This window comes from Cherax quadricarinatus, chromosome 2 (genome assembly GCF_038502225.1).
Source record: "Cherax quadricarinatus isolate ZL_2023a chromosome 2, ASM3850222v1, whole genome shotgun sequence".
NCBI classification, from domain to species: domain Eukaryota; kingdom Metazoa; phylum Arthropoda; class Malacostraca; order Decapoda; family Parastacidae; genus Cherax; species Cherax quadricarinatus.
The window spans coordinates 80,220,466-80,242,683 of record NC_091293.1 but is presented as its reverse complement, the minus strand read 5'-3'; the positions used below and the strand labels follow the sequence as shown (position 1 = coordinate 80,242,683).

The window sequence follows — 22,218 nt, the reverse complement described above, 5'->3', positions numbered from 1 at the left end:
GAAGATCTGGAACTCGCTAACGGAACAGGTCAAGGATCCCTTGACAGCTTATAAATTTAGGACTTTGCTAAAAAATCATCTTATCTCACAATATTAACCAAATCAACCAAAACATCTGCTTACTAGTTTTATTATGTGACCTCTTGGCTCTTAATTCTGCCAGTCCATAAAATCATCATCTCTCAATATTAACCAAATCAGCCAAAACATCTGCTAATTAATTTTATTATGTGACCCCCTGGATTTTAATTCTGCCAATCCATTAAATATTACCACCTGCACCATTACTTGTAAAGTAGATTTTGTGTGCAATTTCAAGATTATTTTATCGAACCCTACTCCTTCTTACTACCTCTCACTTGTATTAAGTTTAAATAAGATTGTAAAACAGTTAACCACTACTACTAGTCTAGTTTTAACCCTTTCAGGGTTTCGGACGTACTAGTATGGCTTACGCACCAGGGTTTTTGACATACTAGTACGCCTAAATTCTAGCGCCCTCAAATCTAGTGAGAGAAAGCTGGTAGGCCTACATATGAAAGAATGGGTCTGTGTGGTCAGTGTGCACAGTATAAAAAAAATCCTGCAGCACACAGTGCATAATGAGAAAAAAAAAACTTTGTGTTTTTGGATTAAAACAGCGACTTTGCACTGTATTTTCGTATGGCATTTATTGTTGTATTCTAGTTTTCCTGGTCTCATTTTATAGAATGGAAGACATATTACAGAAATTGAGATCATTTTGACTGGTTTTACAATGAGAAGTACCTTGAAATTGAGCTCAAATAGCAGAAATGTTTACCAAAGTCCAAAAGTAAACAAATCATGCTAAGCTTCCAATACACTTCAACTGGTGAGTCTAATATTCTTTCACAAGTGCGCTGATATTATTTATACCGTTTCTACACTAATGCAGTAGTCTGCATAACAGTAAATCTTCTATTTTTTTGTGAGAAAAATTCAAAGTGGAAAACAAAAGAATGTAAGAGGGGCATGGGGACGTGACTAATGAACAGAGGAAATGTTATTTTAGTGCCAGGAATGTCTTTCTTGTTTATTCTGGACCCTATTTGGTGTCATTATGACCGGGAAAAGATTCTCTATCTTTTCATAAGAAAAAATAATTTTTTTTTTTTTTTTAAATTTGGGCGACCCTGAGAACAAGTCTGGGAGAGGGCCTGGGGACCCTGAAAGGGTTAAGTATAGTTACTATGTACTATTATCTTATCTAGTTTTAATTAGTTATTATGTATTAGGATTAGTTTGCCCAAAATGCCTCGGCATGATAGTGGCTATCTTTGTACTTAGCAAATCAAAATTATAATTACACATTGTAACCTTTACAAAGAAATAAACTTTACTTACTTACATTTATAACATTTCTGGTAAATTTTTAAATGTTTATACAGTAGTGTACTGTACGTATATTGAAATAAACAGAATAGACGAAATCAGCTCTAATATACATTATTTAGGTATAAATATTGGTCAGAGAGCCCATCGTAAGTCTGAGGCATCGGTAAACAAATATGTTTCTAAGTGAAGAGAGGCTGTATAGGTGAGCTGTGAGAGAGCTGACTGTAATGTGCTATATAGAAGAGCTTCACAAGAGAGCTGATTGTAATATGCTATAGCTTTATAAGAAAGCTGACTGCAGTGTGTGTTACAAGAGTAATAGTTGTGGTGTATAATTGTTCCTTGTTCATCATTACAAGTGACATTTATGGTGTACAATTGTTTCTGGGAAGTGAAAATGAAAATGTGTATTTCCTTGCAAAGCTTACAGTGTGTGGTTTACATATTATAAAAAGGCCACTAGCATACCTAGGCACCTGGACACATGACCACAACACAAGACACAGATCCCTTTTTGATATACCATGTGTCCATATCACACTATGTAAAAACTCTATGCACCTAAAGGGCCCTAAAATATGGAATTTATTACCAGAATATATTCAAGTAACCCAGTCTGAAAATCAGTTTAAGACTCTTCTCAAAAGCCACTTAATCACCATAGACTAAATGCTAAATATTCAATACACACATACTCACCTATGTACTCCCACATCATAACTTCAACAATCACTTTGAACCTCTTATCCATTGTTGACAGGAATATAAGCAATAAGCATTTTAGACTATATGAATATATCCTTTGTCTTATACAATTTTAATTCACTTATAATTAATAACCTACTGTTCAACTATGAAATAATTACTATCCTACTGTACAACTATGATATACTCCTTAGTGTTAAGTAGACTGTAAGCCAATAATGTTAAGTTGGCCCATAATGCCTAGGTATAATAGAGGCTCTCTTTGCATTGCAACCCACTATTGTAAATATAAAATCTCAATGTACTGTCTGCAAAGACATAAAATAAATAAAAAAAAAAAATTGGGGCAGACTTTCCTAATTCTTACTCTGTATTGGCCCAGGTTATGGAGCAGTACATTTTAATATACATTATTGCATATTGATATAAAAATTAGGTAATTGAAGTGGTTATCATTAATTAGATTGATAATAGCGAGGTAGTACGAAACATATAACAATATTACAGTTAGTAAATTTAGTACATAATTTGAATGGTTTTATCTCAGCATGATACACTGCTTCTATAAAAACTCCTGCGTTGGGAGAGTATATCAGGCAAACTTAGGACTAACTTAAGATTAATTAGGCAATAACTATATTAAGAATTTTATGTTTACAGTCATTTGGGTGAGTGTAAATGTAAAAGGAAGAATTACAGATATCAAGAGTAAGTCTATTTTGTGTTTTTCACATAGCTGATGATGGGGTGTGGTAGTGGGATAGTGTTTTTTAATAGTAGTTTTGAAAATGGTGGTTGATTCTGTGGTTCTAGAGTTTTAGGCAGGGAGTTTCACATTTTAGGCTCTTTTATGTACATTGAGTTTTTGAAGAGATTTAGCCAGACACAGGGGATGTCATAGAGATTTTTGTGTCTGGTATTGTGTCTATGAGTCCTGTTGCAACTATCAAGAAAGTGTTTTAGTTCAGGGTTAATATGAAAATTTATAGTTCTGTAGTGTGAATGTTCTGTACAGGGAGTTGGTTTAGGTATTTGAAGAGTGGGGGGATTGTTGTCTAGCATTGGATTGCATGATAATTCTTACTACAGCCTTTTGTTGGGTTATTATTGGCTTTAGGTGGGTTGCTGCTGTTGATCCCCATGCACAAATAACATAGGTGAGGTAGGGATAGATGAGTGAATAGTATAGTGTGAGTAGGGCTAATTGTGGTACATAGTAATGTATCTTTGAGAGGGTCCCAACTATTTTGGATGCTTTTTTTGTTGTGTTGGATAAGGGTGTTGAATTTCAGGTTGCTGTCAAGGTGCATACCCAGAAATTTGCCCTCATTATGTTTAGCAATAACAGTGTTCTCAGTCATAATGTTCAGTTGGGCATCACCTGTTCTGCTGTACTTAACAAACCAAAATTGCAATTACACATTGTAACCTTTGCAAAGAAATAGTCTTTATTCTTTTTGTATTCTTTATAACATAATGTAAAAGGTTTTGTCACTATTAAGTGTAAGTTTATTGGCAGTCATCAAGGTCGATATTTTTACTAGCTCTTCATTAACAACAAGTGACAGTTGTGGTGTACAGTTGTTCTATGTTTAGTGTTACAACAGCTGTACTGCGTGTTACAGTGCGTAACCAGCTGGCAGCAGAGTACCCAGCACTGACACCAACGGTGGTGACCATGGCACTGCAGTCTGTGCACTATGACGAGACGCGCGCCAGACAAGTCCTTAACAACATGGCCGAGTCGGACCGCAAGACACAGCAAGCTCTGGCAACCATCACACCAAAAATGTCAAGGTACTCCCTTAAGTCAGCATTTTTTCATTACTGAAGCATTTTTTAACATTTATCATAGATTATATTTGTATTAAATGTTTTTTCAGTTTATAATAAGAACATAATAAGGAAGGAGCACTGCTGTAGGCCTACTGGCCCAAGTTAAGCAGGTCCAAGTCACATCAACCCATACTCACTCATGTATTTGCCTAAGCTACTTTTAAAGCCACTCAAGGTTTTATCTTCAATGACATTACTCGAGTTTGTTCCACACATCCACAACTCTATTGCCAATCCAATGCTTTCATAAATCCTTTCTAAATCTAAATTTTTCCAGGTTGAACCTATTTCTGTGAGTCCTTTCTTGGTTAGATATTTTTACATCCTCTTTATATATTCCTGTTTTCAGTTTATACTCCTCAGTGCAAATTTAGTGCCCTCAGTCTGTTCTCATGGGAAAGATTTCTGATACATGAAATCAACTTGTCATCCTTCTCTATACATTTCTCAGCACTTTTATATCCATTCTGTAATACAGTGACCAGAACTGTGCAGCATAATCTAAATTAAGCCAGACTAACAATATTTGAGGCTGAAAAATAACCTGAGGACTCCTATTATTTATACTTCTTGATATGAAGCCAGGGATTCTATTTGCTTTATTGCCAAGACTTGAACACTGTTGTCTTGGCTTTAGATTACTGCTTACCAAAACTCTTAAATCTTTTTCACATTCAGAGTGAATAAGATCTACAATATTTAGTTTATAAGCTCCTAGCCCAGGTCTTCTCCATGTGGTGACCCAGCAGTGGCTCCTGAAGGAGTGTCAGTGTGTACACTTGTAGTACACTTGTAGTACTGTTTACAGCCCTATGGCAGGGGTAGCCCTAGAGCAAGGGCATGGTGAGTCTTCTTCAGGTCAAGTGGAATACTGCTTACAGTTTTGTGGGGGTAGCCCTATGACAAGGACGTGGTACTCTGTCATCTCCATATGAGCTATTCCTGGCACTCAAGCTACAGCCTGAGTGCCAGAACGACTCAGGAGATTCTCTGGAGGTGTGTTGAACACCTGAAATCTGACAGAAGTCTGTGGTGACACCAGTTTATAAGTGCCATGGTTATTCTCTTTTCCAAGGGTTAGAACTTTGCATTTGTTTATATTATACTGCATCTGCCACTTCTCTGGCCACTGCATCAGTCTATTCAGATGTTCCTGTAGTGCTCTAGTGTCCTTGTCAGAATTAATCCGATAGCCTATTTTGGTGTCATCAGTAAACTTGTTTATATCGCTATTTATTCCCTCATCTGTGTATTTCTTTCTTTCAACACACCGGCTGTATCCCACCGAGGCAGGGTGGCCCCAAAGGAAAAACGAAAGTTTCTCCTTTTACATTTAGTAATATATACAGGAGAAGGGGTTACTAACCCCTTGCTCCCAGCATTTTAGTCGCCTCTTACAACACGCATGGCTTACGGAGGAAGAATTCTGTTCCACTTCCCCATGGAGGTAAGAGGAAATAAACAAGAACAAGAACTAGAAAGAAAATAGAAGAAAACCCAAAGGGGTGTGTGTATATATATGCTTGTACATGTATGTGTAGTGTGACCTAAGTGTAAGTAGAAGTATCAAGACGTACCTGAAATCTTGCATGTGTATGAGACAGAAAAAAAAAGACACCAGCAATCCTACCATCGTGTAAAACAATTACAGGCTTCAGTTTTACACTCACTTGGCAGGACGGTAGTACCTCCCTGGGCGGTTGCTGTCTACCACCCTACTACCTAGTCTCATCTGTGTATATTGTTAGCAATAAACAGCCCAACACTGACCCCTGTGATGCATCCTCACTGATTTTTCCTCATTTATTCAAACTCTCTGTTGCCTGTCTTTCAACCATGCCTCTATCCAGGAAAAAATTTCTCCTATTTTATGTTCCTATACTTTCTTCAGCAATCCCTGGTGTGAAACTCTATCAAAAGCCTTACTGAAGTCCATATACACAATATCATATTCATTACCATGATCTACCTCCTCAAATACCTTAGTGAAAATAGCCAATTCATAAGGCAAGAATGCCCTTTTGTAAAACTGTGCTGAGATTCATTGATCAATTTGTCTGTCATGGTGGCTTTCAATAGACTCAGTAATTATTGATTCCATCAGTTTTCTTCCAAATGAAGGTTATGCTAATTGGTGTATAATTCAAAGCCTTGTAGATAGGTATATTTGCCATTTTCCACTTCTCTGGCAGTATACCAGTTTGCAGTGATATGTTGAAAAGACTAGCCAATGGTTTGCTAAGTTCCCACTTACATCCCTTGAGAACAGTTCATCAGGACCTGGGGATTTGTTAGATTTTAATTTGCTTTGTGTCTGAGAAACATGTCACTAGTGACTTCGATCATGCATTACTTATTTTCCTCCCAACGTACGTACCGTATTTTATGGCGAACAAGACACTCCGGTGTCAAGGACCCCAGCTAAATCTGACTGGCTAAATCTGGGAAAAAAAAAAAGCAGTGTCCATGGTAATAACTGTAATAAAGTTATGTTAAGCTTGAGGCTTTACACATAAAAACACGTGTTGATGGTTTGTTCTGCGGTTATTTTTCATTGATGCAGCTGACTGGCAGGTTTGCCAGTCAGCTGTGACAGCTAAAATTCGCTACATTTACATGAAATAGCACGAAAAAACGTGCCAGTATACAGGCAATTATTCTAGATCTAAATCTCAAAACTGAATAAAATTACTTATCTGATACAGTGGTTGTAAAACTGTTACAGTGGTTGTAACACACACTAAGATAGTAGCATTAACTGTGATGATAATATAATAAATAAAATAATAATAATAACACTACATTAGTAGCATTTAACAGCAGTAATACTAAAATAATAATAATAGTAATAATAATAATAATTACCTATTATAATAATGTAATGAAGCATAAATATTCCTCTCTACACTGACCAGTTGATCAACCATATTAAAGACGATATTATCCTTGTTAGTGTTATCCATATTATGGTTAAATTTATTATACAGTATATTGTGCACTTTATTATTTAGTTTATTATACAGTTTATCATACAATTTATCATAGTTATAATTTTTTTTTTTTTAACAAGTTGGCCATCTCCCACCGAGGCAGGGTGACCCAAAAAGAAAGAAAATCCCCAAAAAGAAAATACTTTCATCATTATTCAACACTTTTACCTCACTCACTTTTGCAGAGGTGCCCAGAATACAACAGTTTAGAAGTATATACGTATAAAAATACACAATACACTCATGATATAGTTTATTACAGTGGATCCCCGGTATTCGATGGCATCGGTATTCGATAAATCCAGTATTCGATGCATTTTAACGCAAAAATTTTGCCTTGGTATCCGATTGAAAACCCGGTATTCGATACGATTCGTACGAGACGTGTCCATGTGTAGCCTGGACTGCCCCTTGTGTGCCAGTGTTTACAAGCCAGCCAGTGTGCGTGCATCTAAGGATACATTCGGTACATTCCATATTATCACTGTTTTTGGTGCTTGTTTCTGCAAAATAAGTCACCATGGGCCCCAAGAAAGCTTCTGTTGACAACCCTGTGGTAAAAAGGATAAGAATTAGTATGGAAATTAAGAAAGATTTTGAAGGGTTTGGGGCTAACCCTGAGAAGCCTATGCCAGTTGTGGAATCCATTGTGCCTACTTCAAAAATTAAGGAAATGTGTGCACAGTGGGGTGAAGTGCAAACCTTTATGGATGAAAATCACCCTAACACAGCTATTGCAAGCCGTTCTGGTGACTATTGCAATGACAATGTTGTGGCCCATTTTAGACAAATCGTAAAGGAATGAGAGGTACAGAGCTCTATGGACAGATTTGTTGTGCGACAGAGGTCCAGTGACTCTCAAGCTGGTCCTAGTGGCATTAAAAGAAGAAGGGAAGTAACCCCAGAAAAGGACTTGCTACCTCAAGTCCTAATGGAAGGGGATTCCCCTTCTAAACACTAACACCATCCACACTCTCCCCTCCTCCCATCCCATCAATCATCACCAGATCTTCAATAAAGGTAAGTGTCATGTAACTGTGCATGTCTTCTTCAGTTTGTGTGTATTAAAATTAATATTTCATGTGGTAAAAAAATTTTTTTTCATACTTTTGGGTGTCTTGCACGGATTAATTTGATTTCCATTATTTCTTATGGGAAAAATTGATTCGCTTTTCGATATTTTCGGTATTCGATGAGCTCTCAGGAACGGATTAATATCGAATACCGGGGGTCCACTGTATTTGGTTTCTTAGTAATATTCTTAGCTTTACGTATTGTCATTGTTTTTGTACAGGAGTGCAGAGAGCAAGACCGTAGCACTGAGCCTCATCGGGTCCCCTCCACTGTCCAGGAGAGACGGTGTCAAGCCCACCAGACCACCCTTACCCAGGACCAGGATCAACACTGCCTGGACCGCTGCCCAGACGTAAGTTACCCTCAAGAATCCTACAATATCTCAGCATGGATGGTGCTGTTCATGCCTCAGACGTAGGGATAAGTTAGGATTTGTTTTGGATTTTTAACTCAGAGGGTTGGCCACCTAGGATAACCCTAGAAAGTCAGTGTATCATCAAGGACTGTCTGCCTTATTTCCATTGTGGTGCTTCGATAATGTTCCTCCCCATGATGCCACCCATACCAGTCAACTAACACCCTGGTATCTACTCACTGCTAGGTGACAAGTGGCAGCAGGTGTAAGGTGACTAACACCTAAGTATCTACTTATTCTTAGGTGAACAGGGATAGCAGGTGTAAGGAAACATGCCCAAGGTTTCCACTGATGCTGGTGATTGAACCCAGACACTCAGTGTGTGAAGTGAGTTTGGGTTAATTTAGATTATGCTGCACAGTTTTGGTCACTGTATTACAGAATGGATATAAAAGTGCTGAGAAATGTGTAGAGAAGGATGACAAGTTGATTTCATGTATCAGAAATCTTTCCCATGAGAACAGCCAAGCCATGAGCTACAGGTATAGTGAGCCCAGTACTTAAAAAGCTTGAGGGTGGGGGTAGGGGTGTATGTTGTTGCCTGCTCTCCATAAATTCCCAGTTATGATATTAATTTTTAAACAACGTTCAAATCAGCGGACTTGGTCGATTCATTCAGAAGACTTCCAAACACTATAAATAGAATACATACATTGTAACCTGTAGTAATACAGTACAGTACTGTACTGTATAGTAATTTTATAGTATAGCCTCTCCTCAGCAATGTACTCGTTTACCGACGACTCAGACTTACGACCAGGTCTCCAACCAGTATGCAAACCTAAATAATGTATATTAGAGCTGAATTCCTGTATTCTGCTTATTACAGTATACAGTACACTACTGTATAAACATTTAAAAATATACCAGAAATGTTATAAATGGTGCAAAGGTGGCATTAAAAAAATATCTAAAGACGGTTGACACAAACCCACTACCAGTATACAGTGGACCCCCGATTAACGATCTTTTTTCATTCCAGAAGTATGTTCAGGTACCAGTACTGACCGAATTTGTTCCCATAAGGAATATTGTGAAGTAGATTAGTCCATTTCAGACCCCCAAACATACACGTACAAACGCACTTACATAAATACACTTACATAATTGGTGGCATTTGGAGGTGATCGTTAAATGGGGGTCCACTGTAGTATGCTCCTCGCTTAACGACCAATTCACTTACTGACCTACTCTTAGGAACGGAACCCCGTTGTTAAGTGAGGAGAGGCTGTACATAACAGTGATTGTACTTACTTTTTCATTTAGGAGAAACAAAGTGTAAACTGTTGTGGTTGATATTGGTGACTTAAAGTAACTTTTACATATTCTGAGTCAGAATAACGTTTCTTGGGTATATAGGTCTGGTAGCGGGAATGAATGAGGCTTCGGAGGCATGTTACTTTATTGGGCTCTTGTACACAGGCAGTGTGTTTGTGCCCTGGGGCTGAACCTGCTGGGCCCCCTACTGTGAGGGAGAGAGCAGTACACTTGTTGTCTCTAGGCTGCCAGGTGTGAGACACAGAGAGCGTAGTGTGAGCTGAGCTTGGTAGACCTGTTTCCCTGCTAGATGTCAGCACTGGTGACGCAAAATATAAAGAACAATACAACGTGAAATATACACTCCAACTGGGCATACAAAAAACTCTAGTAGTGAAAATAATGTAGATGACTGAGAAGACATAGATATTAGACACTTTCTTAACACATATTAGTCACACACCTGTACTACTGAAACACCAGACTGAACCTTCTTTATTATTTCAAGTTTCTGCGTATCACTGAGAACCACAAGTTTCCTCTTGGCACCACCACCACTTGCTTTAGAAGTTGTTAAGTGCACTTTATTTAATATGTTAATAAAGTTACAAAAAAATTGTAAATCCAGGGACTGTTAGAGACTGAGTAATGAGTGTATTTGTAAGTGAGCAGAAACATTAACCTGGCATGGTTAACCTGTGGCTCAACAAACACTGAAAACAGAGGTCCTGGACACTGCCGCTTTGGCCTGTACCAGACAAACATTGTAGTGATCTAATTCAAAACAATGCTTCAGAAGACAACATGATGTTCAGATAGGACAAAAAAGAAGAGAGAAAGAGTCCTGGGTCTGATAGGTACTGTGTACCTTGACTTTGTTGATTAATTATTTACCTTGTCACTAGTTGTAAATAACCTTGTATTAATTTGTATTGCTCTCTCCTCATGAACATTGATGTTACAGTACAGTACTGTAGTGAACCTTACTGATGTTACAGTACAGTACTGTAGTGAACCTTACTGATGTTACAGTACAGTACTGTAGTGAACCTTACTGATGTTACAGTACAGTACTATAGTGAACCTTACTGATGTTACAGTACAGTACTGTAGTGAACCTTACTGATGTTACAGTACAGTACTGTAGTGAACCTTACTGATGTTACAGTACAGTTCTGTAGTGAACCTTACTGATGTTACAGTTCAGTACTGTAGTGAACCTTACTGATGTTACAGTACAGTACTGTAGTGAACCTTACTGATGCTACAGTACAGAACAGTACTGAACCTTACTGATGCTACAGTACAGTACTGTAGTGAACCTTACTGATGTTACAGTACAGTACTGTAGTGAACCTTACTGATGTTACAGTACAGTACTATAGTGAACCTTACTGATGTTACAGTACAGTACTGTAGTGAACCTTACTGATGTTACAGTACAGTACTGTAGTGAACCTTACTGATGTTACAGTACAGTACTGTAGTGAACCTTACTGATGTTACAGTACAGTACTGTAGTGAACCTTACTGATGTTACAGTACAGTACTGTAGTGAACCTTACTGATGTTACAGTACAGTACTGTAGTGAACCTTACTGATGTTACAGTTCAGTACTGTAGTGAACCTTACTGATGCTACAGTACAGTACTGTACTGAACCTTACTGATGCTACAGTACAGTACTGTAGTGAACCTTACTGATGCTACAGTACAGTACTGTAGTGAACCTTACTGATGTTACAGTACAGTACTATAGTGAACCTTACTGATGTTACAGTACAGTACTATAGTGAACCTTACTGATGTTACAGTACAGTACTGTAGTGAACCTTACTGATGTTACAGTACAGTACTGTAGTGAACCTTACTGATGTTACAGTACAGTACTGTAGTGAACCTTACTGATGTTACAGTACAGTACTGTAGTGAACCTTACTGATGTTACAGTACAGTACTGTAGTGAACCTTACTGATGTTACAGTACAGTACTGTAGTGAACCTTACTGATGTTACAGTACAGTACTATAGTGAACCTTACTGATGTTACAGTACAGTACTGTAGTGAACCTTACTGATGCTACAGTACAGTACTGTAGTGAACCTTACTGATGCTACAGTACAGTACTGTAGTGAACCTTACTGATGTTACAGTACAGTACTGTAGTGAACCTTACTGATGTTACAGTACAGTACTATAGTGAACCTTACTGATGTTACAGTACAGTACTGTAGTGAACCTTACTGATGCTACAGTACAGTACTGTAGTGAACCTTACTGATGTTACAGTACAGTACTGTAGTGAACCTTACTGATGTTACAGTACAGTACTGTAGTGAACCTTACTGATGTTACAGTACAGTACTATAGTGAACCTTACTGATGTTACAGTACAGTACTGTAGTGAACCTTACTGATGCTACAGTACAGTACTGTAGTGAACCTTACTGATGTTACAGTACAGTACTGTAGTGAACCTTACTGATGTTACAGTACAGTACTGTAGTGAACCTTACTGATGTTACAGTACAGTACTATAGTGAACCTTACTGATGTTACAGTACAGTACTGTAGTGAACCTTACTGATTTTACAGTACAGTACTGTAGTGAACCTTACTGATGTTACAGTACAGTACTGTAGTGAACCTTACTGATGCTACAGTACAGTACTGTAGTGAACCTTACTGATGCTACAGTACAGTACTGTAGTGAACCTTACTGATGCTACAGTACAGTACTGTAGTGAACCTTACTGATGTTACAGTACAGTACTGTAGTGAACCTTACTGATGCTACAGTACAGTACTGTAGTGAACCTTACTGATGCTACAGTACAGTACTGTAGTGAACCTTACTGATGTTACAGTACAGTACTGTAGTGAACCTTACTGATGTTACAGTACAGTACTATAGTGAACCTTACTGATGTTACAGTACAGTACTGTAGTGAACCTTACTGATGCTACAGTACAGTACTGTAGTGAACCTTACTGATGTTACAGTACAGTACTGTAGTGAACCTTACTGATGTTACAGTACAGTACTGTAGTGAACCTTACTGATGTTACAGTACAGTACTGTAGTGAACCTTACTGATGTTACAGTACAGTACTATAGTGAACCTTACTGATGTTACAGTACAGTACTGTAGTGAACCTTACTGATTTTACAGTACAGTACTGTAGTGAACCTTACTGATGTTACAGTACAGTACTGTAGTGAACCTTACTGATGCTACAGTACAGTACTGTAGTGAACCTTACTGATGCTACAGTACAGTACTGTAGTGAACCTTACTGATGCTACAGTACAGTACTGTAGTGAACCTTACTGATGTTACAGTACAGTACTGTAGTGAACCTTACTGATGCTACAGTACAGTACTGAACCTTACTGATGCTACAGTACAGTACTGTAGTGAACCTTACTGATGCTACAGTACAGTACTGTAGTGAACCTTACTGATGCTACAGTACAGTACTGTAGTGAACCTTACTGATGTTACAGTACAGTACTGTAGTGAACCTTACTGATGCTACAGTACAGTACTGTAGTGAACCTTACTGATGCTACAGTACAGTACTGTAGTGAACCTTACTGATGCTACAGTACAGTACTGTAGTGAACCTTACTGATGTTACAGTTAAGTACTGTAGTGAACCTTACTGATGTTACAGTACAGTACTGTAGTGAACCTTACTGATGCTACAGTACAGTACTGTAGTGAACCTTACTGATGTTACAGTTAAGTACTGTAGTGAACCTTACTGATCTACAGTTCAGTACTGTAGTGAACCTTACTGATGTTACAGTTAAGTACTGTAGTGAACCTTACTGATGTTACAGTTAAGTACTGTAGTGAACCTTACTGATGTTACAGTTAAGTACTGTAGTGAACCTTACTGATCTACAGTTCAGTACTGTAGTGAACCTTACTGATGTTACAGTACAGTACTGTAGTGAACCTTACTGATGTTACAGTACAGTACTGTAGTGAACCTTACTGATGTTACAGTTCAGTACTGTAGTGAACCTTACTGATGTTACAGTACAGTACTGTAGTTAACCTTACTGATGCTACAGTACAGTACTATAGTGAACCTTACTGATGCTACAGTATAGTATTGTAGTTAACCTTATTGATACTACAGTACTGTAGTGAGTTTTTGAGTTGCTGTATTAAATGTCACTTAACATAGCATTAAAAAACAAATGTACTTAAGAATATAGTTGATTTGGTTAGAATTTAACTTGCTGTACCTTTAACCCTTTCAGGGTCTAGGCTCCTGATCGGAAACTTGTCCACAGGGTCCAAGAATTTAAAAAAAAAAATTTTATTCATATGAAATGGTAGATAATCTTTTCCAATGGTAATAAAACAAAATTTGATGGAAAATTGGCGAAATAACGCTACTGCATTCCTGGCACTAAAATAAAATTTCCTCTGTTCATTAGTTATGTTCCCAGGCTTTACACATGAATTCCTCTAGATATTTTATTCACGCAAAAAAAATAGATTTACTTTTATGCAATATTGTAATAATTATATAAATAATATCAATGCATTTATGAGTGCATATTATACCCACCAGATGACATGTATTGGACGAGTGATGTGATTTGTTTACTCTTGAACATTGGAAAAAATCTAACAGTTCCCTTACTTTGAGTTCAATTTCAAGCTATTTTCAATCCTAAAACCAATTAAAACTATATCTATTTCTGTAACATATCTTCCATTATATTAAATGAAAGCAAGAAACCATGAATACAACCATAAAATACATATCAAAATACACCACAAGGTTGCTGTTTTCAACCAAAAACATGGTCGTAGTTTTTTCTCATTATGCTCTGCGTGCTGTAGGATTTTTTTTATGTGGTGTACACTTACCACATAAACACATTCTCTCATATCTAGGGCCAAATTTACCTCTCAGCTTATCTGAGAGCTGAGCTCATGGCGTAGAACAAAGCCACGGACCCTGGCTTCATAGCCATAGAACAACGGCACGGACCCTAAGGTCATGTTTGTGTGTGTATGTTCAATAAAATTATTTTTATTATACGTCCATTTAACCCTTTCAGGGTTTCGGACGTACTAGTACAGCTTACACACCAGGGTTTTTGACGTACTAGTATGCCTAAATTCTAATGCCCTCAAATCTAGTGAGAGAAAGCTGGTAGGCCTACATGTGAAAGAATGGGTCTATGTGGTCAGTGTGCACAGTATAAAAAAATCCTGAAGCACACAGTGTGTAATGAGAAAAAAAAAACTTTGACCGTGTTTTTGGATTAAAACCGACTTTGCACTGTATTTTCGTATGGTATTTATTGTTGTATTCTAGTTTTCCTGGTCTCATTTTATAGAATGGAAGACATGTTACAGAAATTGAGATGATTTTGACTGGTTTTACAATGAAAAGTACCTTGAAATTGAGCTCAAAGTAGCAGAAATGTTCGATTTTTACCAAAATTCAAAAGTAAACAAATCATGCTAAGTGTCCAATACATGTCAACTGGTGAGTCTAATATTCTTTCACAAGTGCGCTGATAATATTTATACCATTTCTACACTAATGCAGTAGTCTGCACAACAGTATATCTTCTATTTTTTGTGAGAATAAAAATTCAAAGTGGAAAGCAAAATACAGTAATGTAAAAGGGGTGTGGGGACATGACTAATGAACAGAGGAAATGTTATTTTAGTGCCAGGAATGTCTTTCTTGTTTATTCTGGACCCTATTTGAAAATTGGCATCTTTTGAAATTTGTGTGAAACTGGCAAAATTGCTAAATTCTGACCACTTTATTGGATAGTTGAAATCGGTAAATGGGTGGTTTCTTGTACTTATTTGATAGAAAAAATGGAGTTCTAGCGAAATATTTATGATTTTTATCGACTAGTGCACTGGAATTGGCCGAAAATGGGGCTCAAATTGGGCAAAATCGCCAATATGTAAACATTGTCGAGCCCGCTAACTTCGCGAGAGCATAATTCCTTAAGTTTTCCATGAAATTTCATACTTTTGGTGTCATTATGATCGGGAAAAGATTCTCTATCTTTTCATAAGAAATTTTTTTTTTTTTTTTTTTTTTTTTTTGAAATTTGGGCGACCCTGAGAACAAATCTGCGAGAGGGCCTGGGGACCCTGAAAGGGTTAATGTCTATGTATACATATTTGTGGTCATGGAGTTCCTCTCCTGTGTGTGGATTCTGTGACAGGTTATGGTTCAATAATCTGGTGTAAAGTGAAGTACAGCACAATAAATTGATGCAACATAAGGTATGGTGCAAATAATCAGGTGCATCATACTTGTATGAGAGGTATCTTGATGGGAGATCATTTATCTGTGTATTTTCAGAGTGTCAGGAGGTAGCAGTGTTGACCAGGAGGATTTGGGGTTCCGCAGTGAGCAGAGAGCGCAGCCCAGCGGTCCCAACACCACTCTACATAAAGGCCCTTCAGAGTGCCTTCTACTGTACGTTTATTGCTGATACGCCACCATACCCACAAGTTGTGGTCAAACACGCGAGCAAAGACTGGACACTTTATTATGCATATGTTTCGGTGCTGGGACCTTGTTCACTCCAGTCAGTAAACCTGCAGTGAAGATGGTCCCATGACCAATACATATCCATAATAATGTGCTAAGAGTGACCAGGTCTCTATATACAGCCAGGTCTCGATTAGTGAGTTCAGTTAGTGTGAATTTTGATTTAGTGTGAAAGTAATTAATGCTAGTTTTTCCCTCAAACTCTTCAAATCATGTGCAAAAATTTCACATAATTTGAATAATGTGACCACTTAATAGGATTCATTTTTTGCACTAATTGAGACGTAGCTGTATTTGTCACTTTTCAAATTACTACCTACCCATGTACTGTACTGTAGTGCACCACTTAATTATATGTTAATGTACAACAAGTGTAAATGAATTCACAAGTAATACTTTTACTATGTATGGAGATTTATGTTGCATTAATTGTAGGTACTATGTGGGTGTAGCTTTAGAGATGATTTATGTAATGTACACCTACCATCCAACTTACGGCCAAGCTTGGTTCCGACCAACCGGTCGTGAGTCAAAATGGACATAAGTCGAACCTTACTACTAAATATCAACATCACATTTTTGTAATGATTTTATTTTATTTTTTATTTTGGTATTTCATTTTTTACTGTACTTTTTATGCTGTTAGTACTGTATTTTATACTGTAAGGTTTAGGATAAACACTGTGTACAACACAGTTGTTTTTCCCAGAAATTTTCCATACAAAACATGGTCATAAGTCAAGTGGTCGCATTTCGAGCAGGTCGTAAGTCGGATGGTAGGTGTATTTACTTGGAAAATTTATATGCATTATTTGTAATATTACGTAATGAACCTGAAACATGAAGCTATGCATGGTGGGACATGTTTCCCCTTGTTAATGTTTGAGGTTCACCTCGACCCCACAAGGTCACTTCGCTCATTGTGTTCATTAGTAATCATCACCACCACCTGTCCCACAGCTGGTCCATCTTGGCCCAGCGAGATTACTACACTCACTGTGTTCATTAGTAACCTCCATCACTACCTGCAACACAGCTGGTGCACCATGACCCCAAAAGGTTACTGTATTCAGTAGTAACCTCCTTCACCTCCCAGTCTTCCTACAATTTTAACAGGACCTGGGACCAGGTTCTTCTGTTGCTTGGCTGGTCAACCAGGTCATTGCAGCTGGTTTCCCACTGGCCCACATATACTACACAAGTATTGTGCCAGTGACAAATCGGGCACTTGGTGGAAGTTGTTCAGTTTCTTCTGGAAAACCTCTCTTGTTCCAGCAATATTTATGATATATGATGGAACTAGACTCTCAAGTATCGTCCACATATACATCATGTATGTCTCTCTCTCTCTCTCCTCCACATTGGCTCTATGCCAGCAGTGAATGATCTCTGTGTTCCAGATCTGATATCTCTCCTGCCCTGGATGGAGCAGTCAACACTGTATGGTACCCTAAGTAAAGGAGCACAAGTCATTTGAATAATAATCATTAACATTATTTTTCCTGTTTTGAAAGCTCTCATATTCACCCCATCATTACTACGTGCTGATCTCTCTATTGGATTATTCTCCTGCATTGTGACCTTTGGTGTTGTTCATTCTTTCAATATCTAAGCAGGTGAAATTTGTCACTATTGAACATCATGTTATTCTCCACCACTCACTGAAAAACTTTGCTTAAACCTTCATACAATTTTTCCATGTCTTTAAGCTTATTTTGGTATCATCCACATATGATTATATGAAGCTGTAGTGAGTGTTTTTATGTGTGTTAGAAATATTGAAGGTGTCGCAACTCTGTCTTGGGGTACTGAGCTACTTTACTAATGCTGATTTTGCTTACTTTACCACTACTCTTCATGCTTACTTTACCGTTTACCACTTTACCATTTAAGTCTTCTTGTGTAAAGATTGACAAGAAGTAACCATTAAATAGAGAACACATTTCCTGTTCACTATCAGTCAACTATCCATCACCAATTCTCAGCAGTCCTATTTTTTTCCCTGACTTTTGTCCTATACACTTGAAAAAAAACCTTTTGGATTAGTCTTTGATTCATTAGCAACTATAATTTCATAGTCTTGTTTAGGTGGTTTGGTCATTTAGAGAGAATGGATCAAAGTAGAATGACATGGAAAGCATATAAATCTATAGGGGAAGGAAGGCGGGGTAGGGGTCGTCCTCGAAAGGGTGGAGAGGGGGTAAAGGAGGTTTTGTGGGCGAGGGGCTTGGACTTCCAGCAAGCGTGTGTGAGCTTGTTAGATAGGAGTGAATGGAGACGAATGGTACTTGGGACCTGACGATCTGTTGGAGTGTGAGCAGGGTAATATTTAGTGAAGGAATTCAGGGAAACCGGTCATTTTCATATAGTCGGACTTGAGTCCTGGAAATGGGAAGTACAATGCCTGCACTTTAAAGGAGGGGTTTGGGATATTGGCAGTTTGGAGGGATATGTTGTGTATCTTTATACATATATACTTCTAAACTGTTGTATTCTGAGCACCTCTGCAAAAACAGTGATAATGTGTGAGTGTGGTGAAAGTGTTGAATGATGATGAAAGTATTTTCTTTTTGTGGATTTTCTTTCTTTTTTGGGTCACCCTGCCTCGGTGGGAGACGGCCGACTTGTTGAAAAAAAAAAAAAAGTTTAGCCTTTCCAATCCCCTTTTTTACTTCTCTTTTAAAATGAAGTTATTGGCCAATAAGGTTAACCTCTCCTTTTCTGATGCGCCTATAAATTCCTCTTTTCTCTCCTAATAGTCTATTGTTAATCCATCTGTGATCATTCTTATTTGACCTAATTTATCTTTGGGGAATATACATGCTCTGAGCATGTTGTACATTATTAAGAAAAAATTTATAAATGCAGATCTCTTTGTTATCGTAAATATGATCGTCAATAAAATCATTAGTTAGATTACCCCAATCGAGATTACACAGGTGTTCCCTAAGACCATCATAATTGGCAGAATAAAAAATCAGGAACTTTTACTGTATTATCTTTATTTTTGTACTCCCAGGTAATATTAAAGGCAGATCCTTAACAAAACAACCCCTTCCCTAAGCTACCCAAGAATTTACTCCTGTACCCATGACACCAATCAAACCTAGCCCCTCCTGCTCATATATTTGTCCAATCTCTTTTTAAAGCTACCCAGGGTCCTAGCCTCGATTACCCTACTCGGAAGACTGTTCCATGCATCGACAACTTTGTTTAAAAACCAGTACTTGCGTATGTCCTTTCTAAATCTAAATTTATCTAATTTAAATCTGTTATTTCTGGTTCATTAATGAACCACTTCTATAATTGTTTCTTCATTTGCATTTTGCATATGTAGAAATAGTTACTGTATTTTTTGCAATAGTTCATTAATGACCTATTTCACTTATGATTTATTTTGTTCATGAATGACTTATTTAGTTCACATGCAACTTGTTCACTAACTTTAGCATTGTTCACAGGTCAGACTACCAGGCCTGGCATGGTCCTAACCCAGAGAACGCATCAGGTCACAGCAAGAACCTGGCTCAGGGCCCAAAACGCACTCTCCTACGAGGACCCTCTGGGTTGGCTCGGGGCCAAGACCCAGCAATTCGTAAGGGCCCCCAGGGGCTGGCCAAGGGTTCAAAGTTCACACAGGGGATTAAAAAAGAACCTTGTTTCTCAACCAAAATGCTCTAAGATATTTTGATTTTGATTTTGTTTTAGGCATTTAAAATTCTGAAAATTTTCATTTTTAATGATTAGAGTTTGTTTAGTGTAATATGTCGAGGCAATTAAGAGTGGGTTGTCAAGGAAGCCAGTAAGAGTAGACTATTAAGAATAGGTCATTAAGAGAGATGAAATAAGTTGTGGTGTTCAAAAATGAGGTGATGCACTCTCCAAGTGAGGTGATGCACTCTCAAGTGAGGTGATGCACTCTCAAGTGAGGTGATGCACTCTCAAGTGAGGTGATGCACTCTCAAGTCTTCAACAGTAATAATTATAACTTTACTGAATCAGTAAAGTATTAGTAACTTTAAATAAATTATAATAAATTGTCCACCACAAAATTATGTCTCCTACATAATTGTCTGTTATTATGTTTACCAAAGAGCTGTTTACCACAAAATTGTGTCTACCAAGAAATTCTTTTCTCAACAAACCGGCCGTTTTTCTTTTTCTTAATTTCTTTCTTTCAACACACCGGCCGTATCCCACCGAGGCAGGGTGGCCCAAAAGGAAAAACGAAAGCTTCTCCTTTTTCTTTCTTTCTTTCTTTCAACACACCAGCCGTATCCCACCGAGGCGGGGTGGCCCAAAAGGAAAAACGAAAGTTTCTCCTTTTACATTTAGTAATATATACAGGAGAAGGGGTTACTAGCTCCTTGCTCCCGGCATGTTAGTCGCCTCTTATGACACGCATGGCTTATGGAGGAAGAATTCTGTTCCACTTCCCACGGAGAAAAGAAGAAATACACAAGAACAAGAACTAGTAAGAAAATAGAAGAAAACCCAGAGGGGGCGTGTATATCGTCTTTCAACAAACTGGCCGTATCCCACTGAGGCAGGGTGGCCCAAAAAGAAAAACAAAAGTTCCTCTTTTTCAATTTAGTAATTTATACAGGAGAAGGGGTTACTAGCCTCTTGCTCCCGGCATTTTAGTCACCTCTTACAACACGCATGGCTTACTGAGGAAGAATTCTGTTCCACTTCCCCACAGAGATAACAGGAAATAAACAAGAACAAGAACTAGTAAGAATTTTTTTTTTATTATCACACCGGCCGATTCCCACCAAGGCAGGGTGGCCCGAAAAAGGAAAACTTTCACCATCATTCACTCCATCACTGTCTTGCCAGAAGGGTGCTTTACACTACAGTTTTTAAACTGCAACATTAACACCCCTCCTTCAGAGTGCAGGCACTGTACTTCCCATCTCCAGGACTCAAGTCCGGCCTGCCGGTTTCCCTGAACCCCTTCATAAATGTTACTTTGCTCACACTCCAACAGCACGTCAAGTATTAAAAACCATATATATATATATATATATATATATATATATATATATATATATATATATATATATATATATATATATATATATATATATATATATATATATATATATATATATATATATATATATATATATATATATATATATATATATATATATATATATATATATATATATATATATATATATATATATATATATATATATATATATATATATATATATATATATATATATATATATATATATATATATATATATATATATATATATATATATATATATATATATATATATATATATATATATATATATATATATATATATTATTTATTTATTTATTTATTTATTTTCATATAGTCGGACTTGAGTCCTGGAAATGGGAAGTACAATGCCTGCACTTTAAAGGAGGTGTTTGGGATATTGGCAGTTTGGAGGGATATGTTGTGTATCTCTATACATACAGTGGACCCCCGGTTAACGATTTTAATCCGTGCAAGAGGGGTAATTGTTATGCGAAATAATCGTTATGTGAATGAATTTTCCCCATAAGAAATAATGGAAATCAAATTAATCCGTGCAAGACACCCAAAAGTATGAAAAAAAAAATTTTACCACATGAAATATACATTTTCCCACACACAAAGAGAAGGATACATGCACAATAGTAGAGTAGTACATGCACAATATATATTGTGCATGTACTAGTCTACTAAATGAAGAATAAATGACACTTACCTTTATTGAAGATGCAGCAATGACTGATGAGACACTGTGTCCTGGGAGTGCCTTTTCCTCCTGAGTACTGTAGGTCCTGTTTGGCATTTTCTTCCAGAACAGGCCTTATCACACTGTGTATGCCACTACGATTCTTAAATCTCTCAAACCAACCTTTGCTGGCTTTAAATTCACCAATATGAGCACTAGTTCCAGGCATTTTTCCCTGTTCACCTGGGTGTTAGTCGACTTGTGTGGGTTGCATCCTGGGAGATAAGATTAAGGACCCCAATGGAAATAAGTTAGACAGTC

General features: G+C 37.4%; 1 protein-coding gene across 4 annotated transcripts in view; it reads left to right on the top strand.

Annotated features, from left to right (window-relative positions):
- LOC128684335 (uncharacterized) overlaps nt 1–21,140 on the top strand; it is a 149,303-nt gene extending 128,163 nt beyond the window's left edge. For all 4 annotated transcript variants that reach the window (XM_070089303.1, XM_070089297.1, XM_070089307.1 and 1 more), the window contains 4 exons: nt 3,687–3,858; nt 8,182–8,313; nt 16,001–16,117; nt 19,654–21,140. In XM_070089303.1, the coding sequence (XP_069945404.1) occupies nt 3,687–3,858; nt 8,182–8,313; nt 16,001–16,117; nt 19,654–19,873 (641 nt within the window). In that variant the 3' untranslated portion in view covers nt 19,874–21,140. The remainder of the gene's footprint in view (nt 1–3,686; nt 3,859–8,181; nt 8,314–16,000; nt 16,118–19,653) is intronic.
- Nucleotides 21,141–22,218: the final 1,078 nt, after the last annotated feature.